General features: G+C 49.8%; 1 protein-coding gene across 1 annotated transcript in view; it reads left to right on the top strand.

The window, feature by feature from the left end:
• LRRC56 (leucine rich repeat containing 56) overlaps positions 1–20,896 on the top strand; it is a 943,429-nt gene that overhangs the window by 676,101 nt on the left and 246,432 nt on the right. The window contains exon 10 of the mRNA XM_085644809.1: positions 9,023–9,235. Within this exon, the coding sequence (XP_085500935.1) occupies positions 9,023–9,235 (213 nt within the window). The remainder of the gene's footprint in view (positions 1–9,022; positions 9,236–20,896) is intronic.

Here is a 20,896-nt window from a genome sequence, read left to right as displayed (position 1 = left end):
TCCAACTTAAGACTTTGACTAAGTAACTACTGTGAGGTGCACACAAAGTGAACTGTTAAAATCATCTACTCCTTGGGGGTGATTTGAGTATACTACATGTGCGCCTGATCAGTGACTTGCCCTCATTATACAAGAGAGATCCTAGATGCTGGGGAACGTAGTGGGGGGAGAGTACCTGAAGAGACATGGCAAGCAGGATTACATCCATGTTTCTGATTCCCCTATTTACGCTGTGTAGTATTATGTTATGCGCTGTGATTAAAGTACTTTCTTTTAAATCAAAAGATAAGCACTGGTCTAGACAGTATGCTATTGTGTTGGTTGACTGTTTAGTTCTGAGCTCTTGTCCCCCACACCCTGAGAAGCTTTTGACTGCGTGTCCTTGTTTCCCTGACAGTCAAGTGTGGAAAGGGTGTACTTTGCCCAGCTTGCAGAGCCATAGTAGGATGGGCCCTAGGACACCAGTTGCAAACAACCTCAACTACCGGGGCCCATGAGCTTCTCTCTCCTCTGTGTCTCACTCACCCCATAAAGGGGTCTGACAGCAATAACTTGTGTTAAACAAAACAAACTGTTTTTTTAGACTCACTCTAAGGCAGGGGTCTCCAAACTGAGCGGTGGGCCCCCGTAAGGGGTCTCAAGTGATCCCAATGGGGGCGCCAAGCTGTGGCCAAAAAACATAATACTGATAGCAGTGCTTTTTTTTCCACAGGAAACATGAGCAGTAGTACACTGCTCTGTAATGGGCCATCACAAAATTTTGCCATTTTTATCCTGGCCGAGAAAAGGTGTCAAAAGGGAAGAGACTTCAAATATTCTTCAAAACCCCCACACCCATTACTAATAATCACACTGTGGATATGTTCACACGTTTGTAAGGCCTGTTTGACCAGAATAGTATGTTTGGCTATCATGTGTTTGATTGCATTTTTAAAACCTTCACATATCTTAATTGCAATGTTTAAATAAGTCTAGACATATTTAAACATTGCCAACTTAATAGAATAATTGTGAGGCAGGGGGGCAGTACATTTCTTTTTTTTTTGTGAGGGTGGGGCATTACAAAGTTTGAAGAGCACTGCTCTAAGGCCTATTGCACAATTGTGCTAAGTATACTCAAATGCATGGAACATGTTAATAGATGTCAAGTTCTGGGGGGGGCGTGGCTTGACGCGCGGGCAAGATGGCCGCGATCGAGTGAAGCTCCGGCCGATGGGTGCCATTATCCTGACACTTTCTCCCGATTGGGCTCCTGCTGGGCTTTGTGTGTCGGTGGGAGCGAAGCCTGACAACCCCCCCGACGAAGCGGTGCAAAAATTGGAGCGTGCGGCTGCTAAACATGCCGGCGCTACTGGCAGGCAGCAGCGACCGGCACACGCAGTGACGAGAGGGAGTGCGGCAGCCGGCCGGCGACTATACACCGCGGCTTCACACGAGGGTCCTGGGCCGCAGTGGCCACAACGCCAGGAGCGGAGGAGTCCGGACGCGCCTCTGTGTGGTGCGCTGGGCCGAGGAGGCCAGTGGAAGGGACGCTTGTGGTGGGCCGTATAATCAAGACGACCTAGACACCGTGAGTACGCCTCAGCGCGGACCGTGTATGGTGAAGAGACGGGGCGGGCGGCGGCCTATGGATCGCGCGGTGGAGCAGACGGCCTTGGAGGATGGACTCCCCTGCGGATTTGTGGAGCGTGGTGAAGATCTAACCCCAGTGCCAGAGGTATTCCAGGGGTAACTGAGCGGTGGCCGGGGCGCAGGTCCCCAGGACCGGAGGGGCGAGTGGCAAGTGCGCTGGTGCTGTGCCAGATGGGGCGCAGGTGTGGAGGCGGCGACGCGGAGTAGACACAAGCACAAGGAAGCACCTGGATTCCATATGCTCGGAGCGTCCGCTGGCACGTGGCGACGAAGAAGCGGTGGACTGCACGTGGTGCGGTATACAGGACCCAGAGCAGGCAGCCATTTTATGGGAGGACCTGACGTCGCTGGCTTTGGGGAGCCACTTGGAGGGGGTCGCAGCCGGGGGTAAGATGGTGGCGGTGTAATGCTGCCCAGAAGTGGGTAGGAACACAGCTACAGCCGTGGACTGCAATAACGAAGGATTCAAGTTGGGCCCAGTTCCGGCGAGGCGCCAGTGCCCGCGTGGTGGAGTAGGGGTCGTGGAGAGGCCCAGAGCCGCCGAGGAGGCAACATCTGGCAGCTGGTGTGGCCCCACTTCGCCAGTGAGTACCTAACAGTGTGCGCCTCCGGGTGGGGAACGGCAACCTTACCTGAGAGGCTTTTGTCTTCCCTTCCGACGCCCCAGGTCTGAGAGTGAGGCGGGATTACTGCAGCGCCGACACTTGGAGGTGGTGGTGAACCGCGGATCTAGGACCCGGATCGGCCGCCTGTCGACTCGGCCTCCGGCAGATGCCTACAGCACAGCAGCTGGTCATGGGCCGGCTGCGAAACGCGACGCGGCACGGCCAGACGCCGGCCACAAGTTCGGGCCATATGTCGGAGAATAGTACGGGTGGCGCAGCGCCGCCAACAGTGGTGCTGGCGTCAAAATTGGATACGTGCTTGCTGCAGTGGAGCGGATCGGCTCCGCACTGGAACAGACACGATCATCGCTAGAGTCCCGCATCGACAAGGTCACGGTGGATTTCACCCTTCTTCATGCGGATCACTGCAAGCTGGTGGATACGGTGGCCCAGCAAGGGCAGACCCTTCAGGAGGTTCAGCCAGTAGTGCACACCCACACTGCCGCCTTACAAGACCTAATTGATCGCGTCCATGTCCTGGAAGATCGTGTCGAGGATGCTGAAGGACGCTCTCGGTGCAGCAACGTGCGAGTGGTGGTTCTGACGGAGGGCGAAGAAGGGCGTCAGCCAGAGCAATATGTTGAGGGGTGGCTACGAGCCCTGCTTGGTCCCCGAGAAACTTTCTCCGCAATTTGTAGTGGAACGGGCCCACAGAGTCCCAGCGCAGCGGCCTAGCCCAGGAGCTCGACCCCGACCCTTCCTGTTCAAACTTCTTAACTATCGGGACAGGGATGTGGTGCTCCGCAAAACCAGGAAGATGGGTGAAATCAAAGTGGGAAGTGGGCAGGTGCTGTTCTTCCCGGACTACACTGCACTGGTACAAAAATGCCAGAGCAACTACCTGGCGGTAAAGCGCCGACTACGTGACCTAGAGATCCCCTACTCCTTGTTGTTTCCATCATGCCTTCGAGTGGTCACGAGAGAGGGCACCCGCTTCTTTGATGCCCCATCGGAGGTCTGGGACTGGCTAGAAGAGACTGGCCGCAGTGATGGACAGAGACCACCGGACCCGGACCCTGCCACACAACGAGGTAGACGACCTCGGCGGAGGAGGGGAAGACGGCCCGTAGAGAGGAGGGAATGAGCCTGGGAGTAGCCCCCAGTCCGGAGCGGATGCGCCTGGAACGTCAGGGGGCGCTGGCAGCGGTAGCAACACTTAGGTCTCCTGATGGCCGAGGTGGCGCGATCACCCATGGACAGAGCGGCCCGGGGACCAGTGGCTCGTCCTCCCCGTCCACCGTGCTTTCCAACGACCAGCTGATGCCGCTGGTGACCCCCCAGACTTCGGAGCAGATCATGTGAAGTGAAGGTGTGGCAGAGACTATGTCTGTGGAGGTGCATAACCCCCAGAGACAGATGAGGACTGGTGGCCGCCACCTGATGACTCTAAAGTATGGAGAGAACAGACCGGTGAGATGGAGGGGGAGGTGTCTGGTTGGCGGACTTGTACAGGGCTGGGGATGGGGGGAGGGCCTGGAAGTGGCTACCCGGGGAGGAAAAGATAGCCTATTAGGTAAAGCCTCCAACCCGGAGATACGAATAACACAGGCTAAGCGTCCCGCCGCGCTGACCCAAGCCCAGGTTAAAGGAGACACTTACACGATGCATACACAGGCACCACGGTCTGGGAGCACCTGACAGTAGCTGACGCCACATAATAAACCCCGCACAGGCACCACGGTCTGGGAGCACCTGACAGTAGCTGACGCCACATAATAAACCCCGCTAGCCACCATTGGGCTTAGTCGTACTTTATGAGCGTTAGCTTATGGTTTGGACAGATGCCCGTAAGGGGGTTTGCCCTGGCAGTTACACTGGCCTTGTTAGTTCATTCACACCCATGGTTTCATGTTCGTGCTTTGTTGTCTTGTTGGTTCTTAATGCAGTGCTCTGGCTTGGCTTGCGAGGACCCTACCCTCCGCCCCGGATGGGTACCCCCAGGCCCCGCCACATACATAGATCATAATAGTTCCAAATGGCCACCACGAATGTAATCACATGGAATGTTCGCGGTATGCACACGCCAGCGCGCAGATACTCCATATTTGCATACTAATGAGACGCAAGGCAGCCATAGCCCTCCTTCAGGAGACACACATGACACCGAGGGAAATAGACCGACTGCGCGCTCACTGGAGGGGACAGGTGTTTGGCACCACTTACTCGGCACACGCTAGGGGCACACTGGTCTGGGTGAGGGCGGGTACCCCATTTTTCTGCCTAGAGGTGCTGGTTGACCCGGGCAGGAGATATACCCTGGTACACGGGCGGCTTGATGGACAGCATGTGTTGCTGGGCTCACTGTATGCACCGAATGTCGAACAGTCCTCATTCCTAGCTAGCTTGTCCACGGTACTGGCGCCGTATGTGGGTCTTCATTGGCTGCTGGGGGGGGGGACTTTAACTTGGTGCTCGACGTGCACCTAGATCGATCTTTCCCGCCACTCCGAGGTACACAGGTGGGCTCGAATGCACAGGCCTTAACTGCCTGGCTGTCACATTGGGCTCTACTTGATATGTGGCGCAGGCTACACCCAGATGACCGCGTCTATTCATATTATTCGGCAGTACACGACCTCCATGTTCGCTCGGACACGGTGGTTGGCACCCACTCAATGCTTCCGCTGGTGGTTCAGGCTGAGTATTTGGGCCGGACACACTCAGACCACAACCCCCTCAAAGTGGGTCTCAGGTGGAGACCTCACAGACCCCCGGTCCCAACATGGCGCCTCCAATCGGCGGCCCTGGAGGATGCGGAGTTTCGCGCCTCCTTGGGCACTGCCATAGAACACTATTTTGACCTCGACGAGGGTTCGGCAAGCAGTGAGTTACTAGAATGGGATGCTCATAAGGTATGCATCCGGGGGCATTGCTTGGGCGCGACGTGGAGCATCCGCAAACAGCTGACGAGTTCCCTCGCTGCTTTAGAGTCTCGCCTGCTCTCATGCGAACTACATGGGGAGGGCAGCGGTGTAGATTCGGACCAACTGCTGGAACTCCGGGCGCGCCATGCCGAATTGCTGGACTGGCTGCGATGTGACAACTATGCGGCCCATTCGGCTCGAATGCATGCCACATCGGATAGGGCTGTGAGATTACTGGCCTGGTTGCTCCGGCAGGAGTCTGCCCATGCCCCGATAGGCGCTATACGTGGGCCTGATGGATCGTTGGTGTACACACAGTGGGAGATTCACCAGGCGTTGACGGCCCACTACACATCCTTGTATCGGTCGACGGGGGGTGGACAGGCGCGTGACCAGGATCTGTTTTTGGAGGCTGCGGGTCTACCCACGGTCCCGGAAGAGCACCATGAGTCGCTGGAGTGCCCCCTCACTGCCGACGAGATTAGGGATGAAATCTCCTCTTTGGCCACCGGGAAGGCGCCGGGTCCGGATGGGCTCCCGGCAGAATACTATAAATCCTATAGGGAGTCGTTGATACCTAAGCTTCACACCCTTTATCTGGCCGCCCTGGAGGAGGGTGCCCTCCATGGGTCGATGTGAGAGGCCTATCTGATTTCCTTACTCAAACCCGGGCGAGACCCCACCCAGTTGGGGTCCTATCGCCCACTTGCCCTACTCAACACGGATTCCAAAATTTTGGCAAAGATATTGGCGGAACGTCTGGCGCTGGTGGTACCGGCACTGGTGCATGGAGACCAGAATGGTTTTGTGCCTAAACGCAGCACCTCTCTTAACCTGCGGAGGTTTTTTCATATAGCGGCTGACGGTGTCCAGCGATGGCCCAGAGCAGGCTGCCTGGTCCTGGACCTGGAAAAAGCATTCGACTGTCTGGAGTGGAGATATCTGGTGGCGACGCTGTCACACTTCGGACTGGGGCTTGGCTTTCTTCAACTTGCAGCTCTTCTATATAAGGGCCCTACAGTGCGAGTGAGAACTGGCCCTTACATATCCGCTTCCATTCCGGTTGGTCGTGGCACTAGACAGGGATGTCCGCTGTCGCCCCTCCTGTTTGCGCTTGCGATGGAGCCGCTGGCGGCGACGCTTCGCAAGGAACTGGCGGATGGCATCCAACTAGGCGATGCGACGCACCAGGTGTCCCTCTACGCGGACGACCTACTGGTTTTTATCAGGGACGTGTCTTGTGTTCCTGCTGAGCTGGAGCGCATCTTGTGCGAATTTGAAGCGCTCTCGGGGCTCCGAGTAAATGCTGCCAAGTCCTGCCTTTATGCATTTGGGGCGGACACCCGGGATCCGGGTTATCGCCTTGGGGGAGTGCAGGTACAGTGGCAACCGGACACTTTTCGCTATCTGGGAATCCAGATATACCGTCAGCCGACCGATCTTATTGAGGGCAATCTGGGAAGAGCCGTGTCTGCGATCAGGGCTCAGATGAAGTTCTGGAGTACACTTTCCCTCTCGGTCACCGGCCGAATAGCGTTGGTTAAGATGGTGATCTTTCCCCGTTTACCGTACTATTTCGCCAATTTGCCTCTATACGTCCCAGCGTCCTTTTTCACAGGCTTGACGCGCTCCCTTCGAGACTTTATATGGGGAACTGCGCGACACAGGGTCGCACTGCCCAAATTGTATCTTCCCGTAGGTCAGGGAGGGCTTGCGATGCAGTGTTGCAAACATTACTATCTGGCAGCGCAGCTGCAATGGATAGCTCGCTGGCTGGCGGACAGAGGCCGTAATGACACGGCGACGGCGATGGGGTCCCCTGTCCCGTTGGCTGAGCTACTTAGGCTCTTTCACCCAGCGGCAGAGGTGATGAGACCTGCGCCGCTGCTGTTGGCGGTGGCTTACAAATGTTATCGTAGGTGTCTTCGCCTTACTCGATCCAGGGTTCCCTATGCACCGGTCATACCTTTGGAGGGCTCCCCTAGTGGACAGGGAGCGCTTGGGGCTTCGGAGCTGGGGGACTGGAACGCAGCTGATATTTGTACCTTGGAGGACCTTTACCGCGATGGGGCTCTCCTTTCATTCGCAGCCCTTGCGGAAGAAACAGGGCTAGCTCGAGGCCAGTTTCTCCGACATCGGGCTCTGGTGGAGACACTAGCGGACCGCTGGGGAGACCTACGGGAGGAACCAGAACAACACTTAGTGGTGCAGTATCTTCATGTTATGAGACGGGGGAGACACCTGGTTAAATGGTTTGCGGCGGCGCTACGCACACATGCGGCGTTGAGCCTGGGGTCGTTGCGTGGAAAATGGGAGGCGGATCTTGATCGCCCCATGTCCGATAAGGAATGGGAATGGTACTACAGGGTCCGAAAAGAGTACCTCGGAACATGCGATTCCGCAAAATACAATTCTTCATCTTACACAGGGCATACCTCACGCCGGCGACCATTAACAGATACTTCCATCGTACAGATGCATGCTGTCCCCGTTGTGCGGAACCGGACATTGGCTTAATTCATATGCTGAGGGGCTGCACAGTGTTGAGCGCCTACTGGCAGGCAATACGGGAGGCGCTCGGCACGTGTACAGGACGGGATATCCCATCTGAGTGGTCAACCTGCTTGCTGCACCTTTTCCACAGACCGCCCTCTGCAAAAGTCGCCTCTAGATTTATAGATCTGGGGATTGTGGTGGCGAAGCGGCTCCTCACTAAGCGCTGGAAGGCAGATACCCCCCCCCCCCACATGTGAAGGCATGGAGTGGCTCATTCCTGGTCAATCAATCAATCAATCAATGAATCAGTGACACTTGTAAAGCGCGCTACATACCCGTAGGGTCTCAAGGCGCTGGGGGGGGGGGGAGGGGGGGTGCCGCTACTGCTCGAACAGCCAGGTCTTCAGCTTCTTCCTGAAGGAGAGGTGGTCTTGGGTCAGGCGCAGGTCGGTAGGGAGGGAGTTCCAGGTCTTGGCGGCCAGGTAGGAGAAGGACCTTCCTCCTGTAGTCGCTCTTCGGATGCGGGGGACGGCGGCGAGGGCGTGGTTGGCTGATCGGAGGTGGCGTTTGGGAGCGTGGAAGTTGACTCGGCTGTTGAGGTAGCTCGGGCCTTGGTCGTGTAGGGCTTTGTGTGCGTGGGTGAGGAGGCGGAAGGTGATTCTTTTGTTGACGGGGAGCCAGTGAAGGTCTCTCAGATGTCCGGAGATGTGGCTGGTTCGTGGGATGTCGAGGATGAGTCTGGCTGAGGCGTTCTGGATCCGCTGGAGTCTCTTCTGGAGCTTGGCGGTGGTACCGGCGTAGAGGGCGTTGCCGTAGTCCAGTCATTTCTAAATAAAAATTTTAAAAAAAGATGTCAAGTTCTGTGCCATATATTATCATCATACATATAGATACACATATACATACATGTTAACACCACTGCACTCTTGGAAGTCTGTAAATGCTATGGAAAAGACAGCACTTTATAAAAGAATTACATACATACATGCCAGAGCCCCATTTGCACCCTGGAATCCTCCCTGAATACTTACTAAGCCATAGCTGTGCCCTGGCAAACTTGTGTGAGTGCAGAATGTTTCAGGAAACTAGGATAGTGCTGTAGAATATGATATTGTAGTGTATCATGCTCTACATAAGAGCAATACAGGGCTTTTTGGGTGGATACACTTTTTTGGGGGACGAATTGATGAACTGGTCTGTTGATCAAAAAAAGGATTGCTGATGCAGCATCCCATAACTTGTTGTATGACAGACACTACTAGATATTTCTAGGGTTGTGATTGAAAAGAAACTTGGTGGATAACCTTTTTATTTGTGCAGTGTTTCTTACCCAGCATTATAGTTGTTTGTGAATTTCGTTCCTAGATTCAAGACCAGGAAGTGCAGGAGGAAGACCATTTTCCAGCCGAAGGCCCAACACTGCCCAGCCTGTATTAACTTCTAGACCATGGACTACTGAAAGGCCTTTATTAAGTAGACCTGGCAGTGCCCGCCTTCTATCTGGTAGAAGCTTAAGTCCAGAATCTCCAAGCTCTAATGATCTGTTGGAAGAGGACGAGGCCAGCGATTTGACACATGGTAATGTCTCAGGTGGTATAATATTTTATTATAGGGTGTACCCCCATTACATTAATGTCACTTCATCGAGGATACACTACATTACATTAAGGTCATCAAATCTATGTAGCAAGTACATTGATGATCACTAATTAACAAACGTAAGCAGCAAGATTAAATTATTTGTAGTGACGAATAAAAAAATCAATGAAACGAGGAAAAACTTATTCAATTAATTATTTAATTACTACATAGATAGTTGTTCTTGGAGTTAGCTTGAGATATATTCATGTCAGATATTTAAATTTCAATCCAGTTTACATACATTTTTTATTAATAAGGTCTAGGTCCTGGTTTAGAGTTTGGCGGACAGGTCACTCCATTACAGATGTGACGGATATCCCATCCACTATAATACAAGTGCCATAGAATATAATGCACTTGTGATATGGCGGATGGGATAGCCTCATGTTTGTGAGAGAGAAACCCGTCCGCCAAACTCTAAATTAGGCACATAAGTAGGGTAATGGTCAATGGAAAAGAAATACATACATCAAAATAAACAGAAACATACTTTAATCTTAAAGGTTAGTTTCTCCACCCAACAAAGGCTTTCATATTAGATTTTTAGATTTAAATTAAGTAAGAATGAGGGTAATTATAAGGAGTCAGTTAAGGGTATTTAACTACAATAAATAAAAATAAATAAAAGAAAATTAAGCCTTATGATTAGTAATAGGTATACAGTGATTAAATATTTTAAATTATGTCAGTTAATTACATTATAGGTTTGATGTAGTGAATTTGGGTAGTTTTAAAAGCTTTTAAAACTATTTGAACAAAATAATGGTTGTCAGTTTAGTGCCACTGATGTAGTTGTAGCAAAGCAGTGACATACAATCTTATTTTAATAACATATCCAAATTTTCTTTTAAAGAAGTAGCTATCAAAGGAACTGGTTTCCTTAAAACCTTAGCATATCTCTGTACTGTTTTTTAGATTTAATGGCTGAATTAGGAAATCAGTGATAGACGTACCCTACTTGCCATTACTATGGGGATATCTGCAGATCTTCCATGGTTTCTACCTTCCCTATCAGACTGAACACCTGTGGTGGCATTGGTCCCACCTCATGGCTATTTAAACACAAGTCAAGTGCTGTAGTCACTCCCCTTTCATCATTGGCAGGGGAATGGTTCAAGCTATAATTTGCTGCTGTTGAAAGGGAAGGGCTCTCTATGAGGTCAATATTTTCCCCAAGAAGAAACATTTATTGAGGCTGCAAAGAAGCCTGTAGGGTTTGTCACATGACATTCCCAGTAATATTCCTGGAAACTGTAGGTGTTGCAGCTTTCTAAGCATGCTACTGAGAATATTGGTAAATTGGAAAAAGGAGTAAATATTCATCCATATGTAGGTGCACAGGTGCAGATTTACTACATATAAGTAAATTGAGCACATTGTTTTCTGAAAGTACATTTCTGCTGATGAAGGGCTTGATGAATCTAATTTAGAGGGTGGAGGGTTGTTTCCTTGTTCCCCCTTTAGCATACTTTCCTAGAAATATATTCTGCGATAAACCACTAGAGACATACAATATCCATATTGCAACTTGATGGGAATTGCTTTTGAAGACAATGAGTACCTAGAGACTGTGGTGTTGTGGTACCTGATAGGGATATTGTGAGAAACATCTATCTCTTAAGGTGGCAGAAGCAATAAATGCATTTCATGCTTGCACACCCAATTTTACTGGCTGCATCTATTTTAAAATAGCAACATGGCTGTCCTCCATTTTGAGATGTATTTATCTGGATGCAGTGGAGCCTAGTGATTTAGGCTTTGAATAGCCCCAAGTACAGGAAATTACTGTAGTCCAACCAAGACATAATTCAAGCACATACAGGAATTGTATATTTAACCTCTGAATAATAAGTAGTATGTTTCACGGTTGTCCAATACCAAGTTTTAGAATAAGGCTATGTCCGCATTCCACTTAACTTAGCTTACTGTGTATTCTTGTGTTTTCGATGCAAGACAGCAGTTCTGAATCAGGGAGAAGAAAGAATTAGCTACAGTAGTTAGACCGAATATGCTAATAAACATGTAAAACTTACTGCCTTCTTACCAGTCTGTATAAATAATCTTTCTATTGAAGTACGTTATGTGGTGGCTTATTCTCATCAAAGCCTTTGCATCCTTAGAAATGACCAGAGCAAGTTGCTCACTGAAGGGTGTTACTTGTACCACCAAGCGTACTGAATCCTTAATTTAGTAGTAAAGAGTGGATCAAGATGAATACTGCAATCTGGTATATACATTCCTGCAATACATACAAGTAGTATTTGTAGGAAGTTGGCTCTGTATATACTATACCAGAATAAGGTATAGTGTGCACAAAGTCCAGGGAATCCCCAGAGGTACAACAGAGGCTAATTTAGATGATCTCTAACAGACCTCTCTGTGGTATTGTGGGCGAGCAGTTAGGCTTATCAGGAGGGTGTGCTAAGCATTTATTGTATTCACCCAATCAATGACTGATTGCACAGACTCAGAGACAGAATCCAAACCAATTGTGCAAGTATAGAAACAGTGTTTTATTTCTAGAACCAAGCAGGACTTGGTACAAGCAGGTAAAATGTACTTTCAATTGTAAAACGTTACAAGGTAATTTAATTGGAAATTGATTTCCAATCGTTACAGGTTTGTATTTGCTTTAAATTACAGAAAGATTAATTTTGATTATTTTTGCATTACTTTTGGATTACATCGACTACTCGGGTGATCTGCCTAGATAACACACCGTGGATCCTACAATACAAAGGTAAGTATGACTTTCAGGTTTACAATACAGTTACTTTTCTTTCATACAAAACACAGGCAACACATATTTTTAGGAACAAAATCTCGTAACATTGGTTCCTATGGGGAAAAGAGTGTTAATGGTTTACAGGTAAGTAAACGACCTGCAAGTATGACTTTTGGGGGTTAGGACCAGGGTCCCCCGAGTTAGGCACTCAAATTGCACCACCAGTGGCACTCGGGCGGCTGGGTGCAGAGTGGAGGGGCCCAATGTTAGCCAATAGGGCTAAGAGGGCCTTCTGTCAAGGGCTCCTTACAAGCAGGCCAAGCTCCTGGGGTTAAGATCAGCACTGCAGGGGCCAACAATTAGCACAAGAGCTGCACCACCAGCGGCACAGGGGCGGCCGGATGCAGAGCGCCAAAGAGACATCGGGGATCCTGTGGATTACAATGGAGATCTCTGGTTCAATGAAAAGGCTGCAGGCTCGGGCAGGGAGGCTTCCTAAAGGTGACCACCGACAGGAGAGGTAATTTGGGTTCTTGGGAGATTCCTGGACACCGTTGGGTGGGCCACCTAAGGCCGTGGGGCGTCTGTTGCAGGGGTGTCTTTTGGCGTCGGGTCTTACCAGCTCCGGTCGCCGTTAGGGGAACCCTTCAGGTTGAGGCTGCAGGCGTCGGCTTGAAGCTCGAGGTAGGTCGTGGATCACCAGATCCCAGGTCTGGATCGCTGGGGAGACCTACTCGTAGTGTTGGGTCACTCGAACTCGGGCCGTGGGCGTCAGGTGCGGAGTGGTGCAGAACCGCAGAGCCGCCTGCATCCGGGTTCTGTGTTTAGAACCTTTGTTAAGCAAATCCAGTGCTCACAGGAAACAGAGTCTTTAAGGTGAGTGTAGGGCAATGTCCTCCGGGTTCTGGGGTGCTGCTGGCTGCTGGACATGTTGCAGTTTCCCCTGTAGTCAGGTTGGAGTCGGAACAGGCCTGTAGGGATGGGGCCACAGCAGTTGCTGTCCTCTTCTTCCTGGGTCAGCCTGGCTCTTTGGTCCTTCTTCTTTCTTCCTCGAATCTGAGGAGGCAAGGTTCATACTAAATTTAGGGGTATTGCAGGGGTGTGCAGGTCGGGACCAATGTGTCCCTTCATTAGGGTGAGTACCCCCCTATTATGCCACCCTCCAGTGTGAGGGGGGCATGAGTCTCTCCCTAATTGGCTGGGTCCCCTCATCTCCAAGATGGAGGAGACTGAGATGTGTGCTTCACCTTGCCTGCCTCACCTGGGGGGGTGCGGTTGGCAAAGGTGGGCACAACTCTCGGTTTTCCTGCTGATTGTTCCACCAAGAGTGGGGGTCAGAACCGGTGGGACCCAGTTGCTGGAGGTTGCGAAAGTCAGGGACAGCTTATAAAGGCTGCAGACCTTTGCAGCTTACCCTTTGTGGACCCAGCCCATCTTGGGGGAGGAGGCATGATGGACTTTGTCTCTGGACCCAGAGAGCGGAGGCTCTCTACCTAGGGGTCCAGAATACTGTCTGGTGTTGGCAAATGGCGGGTAGCCATTCAGGAACCACACCAGGGATGGTCGTTTTTCAGGGAGCATCTTTAAGATGCCCTCTGTGTGCATTTTACATTAAATCCCACATTGTCATCAGTGTGGGTTTAATGTGCTGAGAAGTTAGCTACCAAACTTCCCAGTTTTTAGTAAAGCCATTATGGAGCTGTGGAGTTTGTAATTACCATCTCCCAGACCATATACTCTTTATGGCTTTACTGCACTTACAATGTCTAAGAATGGACTAAGACACTGTAGGGGTACAGTGCTCATGCATCTGTACCTTCAGCTACGGTCTATTGCACCCTGCTAGAGGGGTGACTTACCTAGGCTACAGGCAGTGGTTTGCAGGCTTGGCACACAGGGATGTGTGCCATGTTGACTCTTCACTTTTCTCTGCACCAGAACACGCAGCCTGCAATGGGAGTGTGTTGGTGTTAAGGTGCAGGGCCTCTAAAGGTGGCACAATAGGTGCTGCTGCCCTTAGAGGCCTTCCCTGGTCACAGTGCCCTTGGTACCCATGCTACCTTTTACAAGGGACTTACCTGTGGCCAGAGATGTGCCAATTGTGGGTACAAAGGTACAGTTTTGGGAAAGAACACAAGCCCTGGAAACCTGATTGGCAGGACCCAGGGCACACCAAGTCAAAGTGCATCAAGTGTCAGGCACAAAGTGGGGGTAACCATACAAAAAGGGGCACTTTTCTACAGTGTTCACCCTTCTTTAGGATTTTCCTCATATAAATGTTATGTTATGTTGAGATGTATAGAATCAAAAAACAGGAGAACACCTGTTAACCCAATTGAAACCTGGGAAGAGTATGTAAACAAAAAACAATGTCTCAACCGGTGATCATTTCAGAGGGCAAATCAAAGGAAGAATTAATCAATCAGAGAAGTAGACAAAGGGGAGACCACAAGAAGTTCGTAAGAAGACAGAAGGTTCATATTTGCAAGTAGTTATATCAGCACTACAATACAATGTATGTATAAGTAACCCAAAAGGTGGGTGTGCACTGATCGTGCTCGCGACAGTAATCGGCGCAGTGACACAATAAAGTGAAAAAACTGCGAACGGCGCAAAAAAACGAAAGAATTGGTGGTCAACAAAACAATTGAGAATATCTACAAGGTAGGTATTTCGCTTGAGGTTGCTTGAGTTGACCACAATAATGCCAGAAGTTACGCTGGGTCGTCGATGGTGTTTCGACCTGTCTGAATCCAGGTCTTCATCAGGACCAGCTTACTTAAATTGTTATAGTGCTGGAATGGTAGTTGATGGTCCAGCTGGATAGGTAATGTAAAGTAGACTGTCGTGGCTGGCTCTGCAGTACTTAGGAGCAAGGACGCCGTAGGAGAAATTGTAGTCCTTGTGGAATAGATTGTAAAAAACTGCGTGAAAGCAGGAGGAGTGATGATCCTTCACGAGTTAATCATCTTGTGTGAAGGTGGGGGGTCCAGAGGTCACGACCGACCTCGACTGTGAAAGTTGGTGCAAAGCCACCAGTTTCAATTGCGGTCCTTGTGGGTCCAAGATAGGTTCAGGCCGAAGGGGGGAGAGAATAGAGAAGCGATCGGGTCGAGTGAAGCGCCCCGTAGCAGAAACCGCCAGATTCAATTGCGGCCCTCGTGGTCCTAGAATTACGGCCAAGGGGGATGAACGGGCGAGTAAAGCCCACCCATAGCAGAGCCCACGGACCGCAGTTGAAACTGGCGGCTTCGCACCAGCTTTCACAGTCGCAGCATCCAATCTGGTGAGCAGTGCCTGCTAGGCAACGCCACCATTTTGTGGATGCGGGGTGGATCCTACAGGCATTCGTAACGATTGCCTCTGTCGGACCCGTGGCGGACGGGCTTTCTGCCTGCCAGGCATACCGCCCATCCATCCTGATCTGGCGGGCGGTAATTGGCCACACGATGGTGGTGAACCCGCCACCGGTGACGAGTTCATCGCCATCATAATCACCCCCTATGTTTGGGACCATAGAACATTAGTAGATAGGGACTGAGTCACCATACCACCTCCGTACCATGAGCCCGAGTCCTGCTAGCTATAGTGTCTCACTTGCTCTCCTACTCTTATCCAGAGAGACAAGTGAATTGACACCCCAGAACACAACACTCCCGACCCTCTACTGGATCATTGTAACAGGACACCCCTTTTCACTCACACACTCGTTCTCATCCACAATAAGATATGACAGGGACACAAAATAAGTTTGAAATGTTTATTTAAACTATTGTGCTCTAGAATGCAGAATATGTGCCACAATCAGAATACAACTGCCCAGCAAAAATACCATCAGCATAGTCAGTAAACCATATATTATGAAAAACCCTGTCATAATACAACCCCCCCTTCCCTTCTACAGAAGCAAACTGATTTTACAGCATAGCTCTCTATGATTAGTAGTGGACCCCATACCTTAGCATACACAGATGAACGTTCTACATCTCAGATACATCAGTGATCTTCTCTCAAAGTGTGTGTTACATTCCTGTGCCTCCCTATATGACAAGGCATACATTCTCATAACCAACAGCAGAATTTCTGTGTTGTGTCTAGGTGCTAGTGCCTGACCAGAACAAAATAACAAGGGACATTGTTGTTTGAGCTTGTCAGCCGAGTTCAAACCAAATCCCAGGAAAGAACAGAACGTGAAAACACCGGCAGATTCTGTGTGAAAATACAATGTGGCACAAAGGCAAACGCGTTTATATAGTACAGTGTGCAAAGCTAATACGGCCTGTGTCATGCACAGTTAGGCTAACATAGGGAAAACTAGAATAGGCCATGCATGGAACACATGACACCCTCCCCTTGGTCAGGAAGGTAGCACGTAAAGGTATAACAGAAATCAGAAGATAAGTAAACTCCAAGCCATTGCTCTGGATTAAATGTAGTGGGGGGCCGGAAAAATCTAATTTGTATAGAAAAAATATCCAATTAATGTGTGTTGGAGGAATCCAGTATGTACTCAGCCATTGTAGAGGCAAAGGACTCCATAATGGGGTCTGACTCCTTGTAGATGGACTGGTCTACGGCCCAGTTCAGAAGGTCCAGAGAACAGACATGATCCTCAGCTCCAACAGTTTCAAACACTGTCACCGGGCAACCTGAGTCGACTTCAATGAAACTTTGATCTAACATTTGCTGTGCTGATGCACAGGGACTCCTGTTGGCCATTTGCTCCAGACTCAGATTTTGTAGAGGTCGTAAACCCAAGGAACAATCCTGATAATGGGCTACTAAGGAACTCATCAGCAGCTCGATTTCCAGGGCAGCGGGCATCTGTAGAGCCACGCATATTTCCAGTGCCCATTGAAAGGGGCAGTAGATACAGTGAAATACAGGTTGCACGCAGGTGAAGTAATCACTGCGGAAGGTTAAGCACCAATTCACATCCATTGCCTGGAGTGGAATCCTTCCAAAGAGCTGAAGCATATGCTCATGGTAGTGCTGGAGCAATGCCAGATCCAGGCAGCCTCAGAAGGAACATCCATTGCGAAATAGCAGCAACTGGACAAGAATGCTGCAAATAAGGAACAGCAACAGTAGAAAGCCACCGAACACGATGGAAAAAATATAGTGTATAAAAGCCGGAATTACCCCCAAAATAGTTTGAAAAGAAGTCACGAGGCCAGAGCCTACAAGTTAAACAAAGTGTGCTACATCCGCTGTAACAGGTATTAAAAGTTTGATGTATCAATTCACCGAAATGCAGGGAGAGGTTTGTATTTAAAAATGACTGTATTTCAGCAGCAGTTCTAGCCACCTTCAACTCAAAGGTCTCGCGGGCAGATGTGAGAACCACCTCTTCTTGAAACAATAATGCTTGGAGTCTGCTTAGCTTACTGAAATCTGCCTCCAAAGTTGGAATGGAAGGCCACAGTGAGCTATCTAAAATGTTGTTTTGAGAGGGAAACAGGACGCTGTTGCAGCAAGTGACCAACTGGGAAACTGACACAATATACGGGACTCTTGCCCGCATACCATCACAGTCTTGGTTATTAAGCATGCGATAGCTTCCGTTCGAAAGGATGGTAATGAAGGGGAGAACGGCTGGAACAGGAGTACCCTTTAAATAACAAGCCAAATTAGGCACCGAAACATTTCAAGAGCTGTGAATTTTAAAGTTTTGACAAACAAGGGAGTGGCTGGCAGTGGAGTCACACTCCTCTCCCGTAAGAAAAACCTCTCTGTCAGCACGCTCACAATGATAGGTAAAGGGCAAGAACCACAACGCATGTATGTAGCTGCTCCCAAGGGGATGATATCTACTTTAACCCCAATATATTAAACACACCGCTGAAGGCGTTTCGGCTATAGTGAATGCGGGTGTTTCAATTTCTCTAAATACTGCATGGTGTAAGATGTGTCTTTCATAGCCCTTGATTGTTTGCGTGTTAATTTGAAAGGAAGAAACAAAGCAGTACAGTTCAGGTAATGCCAAGGAACGCACCCATTTTTAAGTGTCTGAAGTGTCTAACTAAACTGCGTGATGGATTTGAGCTGACTTTGACCATAGTACAATGTTGATATATCATTCTGTACAATATCAATAACAGATGACACAATGCTATTCACATTTTAAATACTGGATGCTAACATATTAATAGTATTGTCTACTACAGCAAGCACGTTATCCAAATTATCCTGATCCGTTTGTCTCAGACGTACAGCAGCATCCATTTGTGACAACTTCCAAATTTCATCGTGAACCACAGACAAGAATCTTTTAAAAGGAGGGGACGTGGGACCTAATGAAAAATTAGCAAGTTTTATGTCCTCGGACAGAAGAGAAAGATGTTGTTTCACTGCAGATAGTGTAGAATGTTCTAACCATTGCTGGCATAACTTTCCCACTGAATACGTGGTAAAAATTCTAGAATGGGTTGGCTGTGAGTACTGTGGATCTGGTCTACTTAATTGAACCTGGGTATGGAGTTAAGAATATGAGAATGACACCCATTTGTGTCTACTGGCCACAATAACCACCCAACAGGATTTGAAAATGAGTAGTTAAATGTACCATATTGTATCATACTATTTAACTGGGCTTCAGTATCATTTGTGTAGGTTTGCCAATCATCAAAGCGGGAAATTGAAGGAAAAGTAAGGGCATTCAGTTCTTACATTTTTGCTAATCCCAGACAAGTGGTCTGTTTCATTTAGGAAAATGTTTCAGTTAGGAAAATAATTTGTGTGGGAATCAGACATCCTCAAAATAAAGTTTCTGTGCCCTGGACCTGCCAGGGCTTTGTACCTCAAATTGATTTCAGGTCAATATTGTCTTTACAATAATCATAGCCTTTAAGGCTACATATTGACAAATGAAGCTGCATGTATCAGCTTGACCTGAGTAAGCATATACTTTTTTGACTGGGTTGGAACCAATTTAAAATAATATGATTTCTGATGGATACATCTGCTAGTGGATTCCTCACCTTGTGAATATCCCCTGCGCCAGCATTCCACGGAACTTTTTTCCCCAGGTCTCTACGCCGACGTGGACGTCATAATGCATCGGCTCCGCTCGCGATTCCGTATGACGTCACTGGAGCCATAAGAGAGCCACGTCGGCGTGATGACGTCAGTTCCCTTTTTTCCGCGCCGTCGACGCGCACCGTTTTTTCTAGCACTCTCCTGCTACTTTGTAGTCGTTTAGTGTTACTATTGGAAAACATTTGTCATGTCTTCGACGAGGAAGTCGGGTTTTAAACCCTGTAGGGAATGTTGGGGCCACATGTCTATGACAGACCCCCATGATGATTGTTTGTGGTGCCTTTCATCTGACCACGACGTGGAAGATTGTTCCAGCTGCAGGAGGATGAATCCCAAGGCGTTGAAAGAAAGGGAGGCGAAGCTCTTCATGGCCAAGGCCAAAAAGGAGAAGAGAGGTAGGAAGAAGGAGAGATCGAGACCGGAGTCGTCGACTACGCATTCTTCGAGGTCGAAGAAACACCATAAGAAAAGGAAGCATTCCTCTCGGCGCAGGTTTTCGAAGAGCTAGGCGTCGAGATCGACTTCGCCTCGATGCCAAAGTAAGGATGTGTCTCCTTCTAAGTCTCCTGAGGGATCTCCTTCGCCGAAGCGGACTCCAGCGCGATCCCCGGCGCAGTCCTCGGCGCAGTCACCGGCGCAGTCACCAGCGCCGTCACCGGTTCCAGTGGAGTCTTCGGCTTCTGAGGCTGAGCAAGAGCAAGGAAAAGAGCCTTCTCTAGAGCCCGATGATCCTGCGGCACCTGTGAAGGACACTGCGGCGCCGGTACCAGGTACTGGGCAGACGGATCCGGGACCAGTCCATTATCCACAGTTCCCAGCTCCGGGTACGGATTCGTCGCATTTTTTAAATACAATGTATGGGGCTGCCTTCCCATCCGGTGCACCTACTGGTCCCGTGGGTCCTATGGCTTATACTCTGGGAGTGCCACAGCATTACGCTCAGGCCCCGTTTATGCCCTTTCTGCCGATGGCGCCTTCGTGGCAGTTTCCGGCGCCGTCTGGTGATCCATCTCGACTTCGAATGGATCGGCCTTCTTCGGAGCCTTCCTCGATGCCGTTGCCGTCTACCTCGGCGCTGCGTCCGGCGCCGCCGACTCCGACTCCGGCGCCGCCGACCTCGACACCTCTGGCTCCACCGACTCCGCGTACGGCGCCGGCGACGCCGGTTCCACGGATCCGCTCAAGAAGAGAGGCCCAAAGGGTCTTGGATGAGGAACGGTATAGAGTGGAGGTGGAGGAAGGTGAGGTGGAAACGTCCTCTGACGAGTTTGAGGGGTTTCAGGAGGCTAGTGGCCTGGACACGACTCCGGAGTGGGAGCATTCTTCCTCTAGGTCCTCTCCACCGCAGGAACTGTCTCCCTACCATCTGGTGATAAAAAAGGCCGCAGAGCTGTTGGATTTGCTGTTGCCCTCTGCGGAGTATAAACCTAACCTTCTAACGGAGGTTTTGCATTCACCTACTTCAACCTCTGAGCCCTTGCTGCCTTTCAATGAGGCTATTTTGGAGCCAATTATGGAAGTCTGGCGTAAGCCGCAATCTTCACCAGCAGTCTCCAGGCAGGTGGCGAGAAGATATAGGGTGGCACCTGGGGATCCAGATTTTCTATCTTCACACCCTTCTCCAGAAAGTCTGGTGGTGCAGGCGTCGTGCTCGAAGCATGCTTCAGGAGCCTTCCCTCAGACTCCTGCGGACAGGGAGTCCAAAAAGGCTGATCAGGTGGCTAAGAAAACCTTTTCATCTGGGAGCATGGCGCTTAAGTCCACGAATGCCACGTGCTTGCTAGGGCGCTATGTTCATGCTTTGATGGACTCAATGAAATCTTTGGCCCCTAAGC

The sequence above is a fragment of the Triturus cristatus genome, chromosome 3_1, assembly GCF_964204655.1.
Source record: "Triturus cristatus chromosome 3_1, aTriCri1.1, whole genome shotgun sequence".
NCBI lineage: Eukaryota > Metazoa > Chordata > Amphibia > Caudata > Salamandridae > Triturus > Triturus cristatus.
Note: the sequence above shows the minus strand (reverse complement) of the source record. Positions and strands in the feature narration are given on the sequence as shown.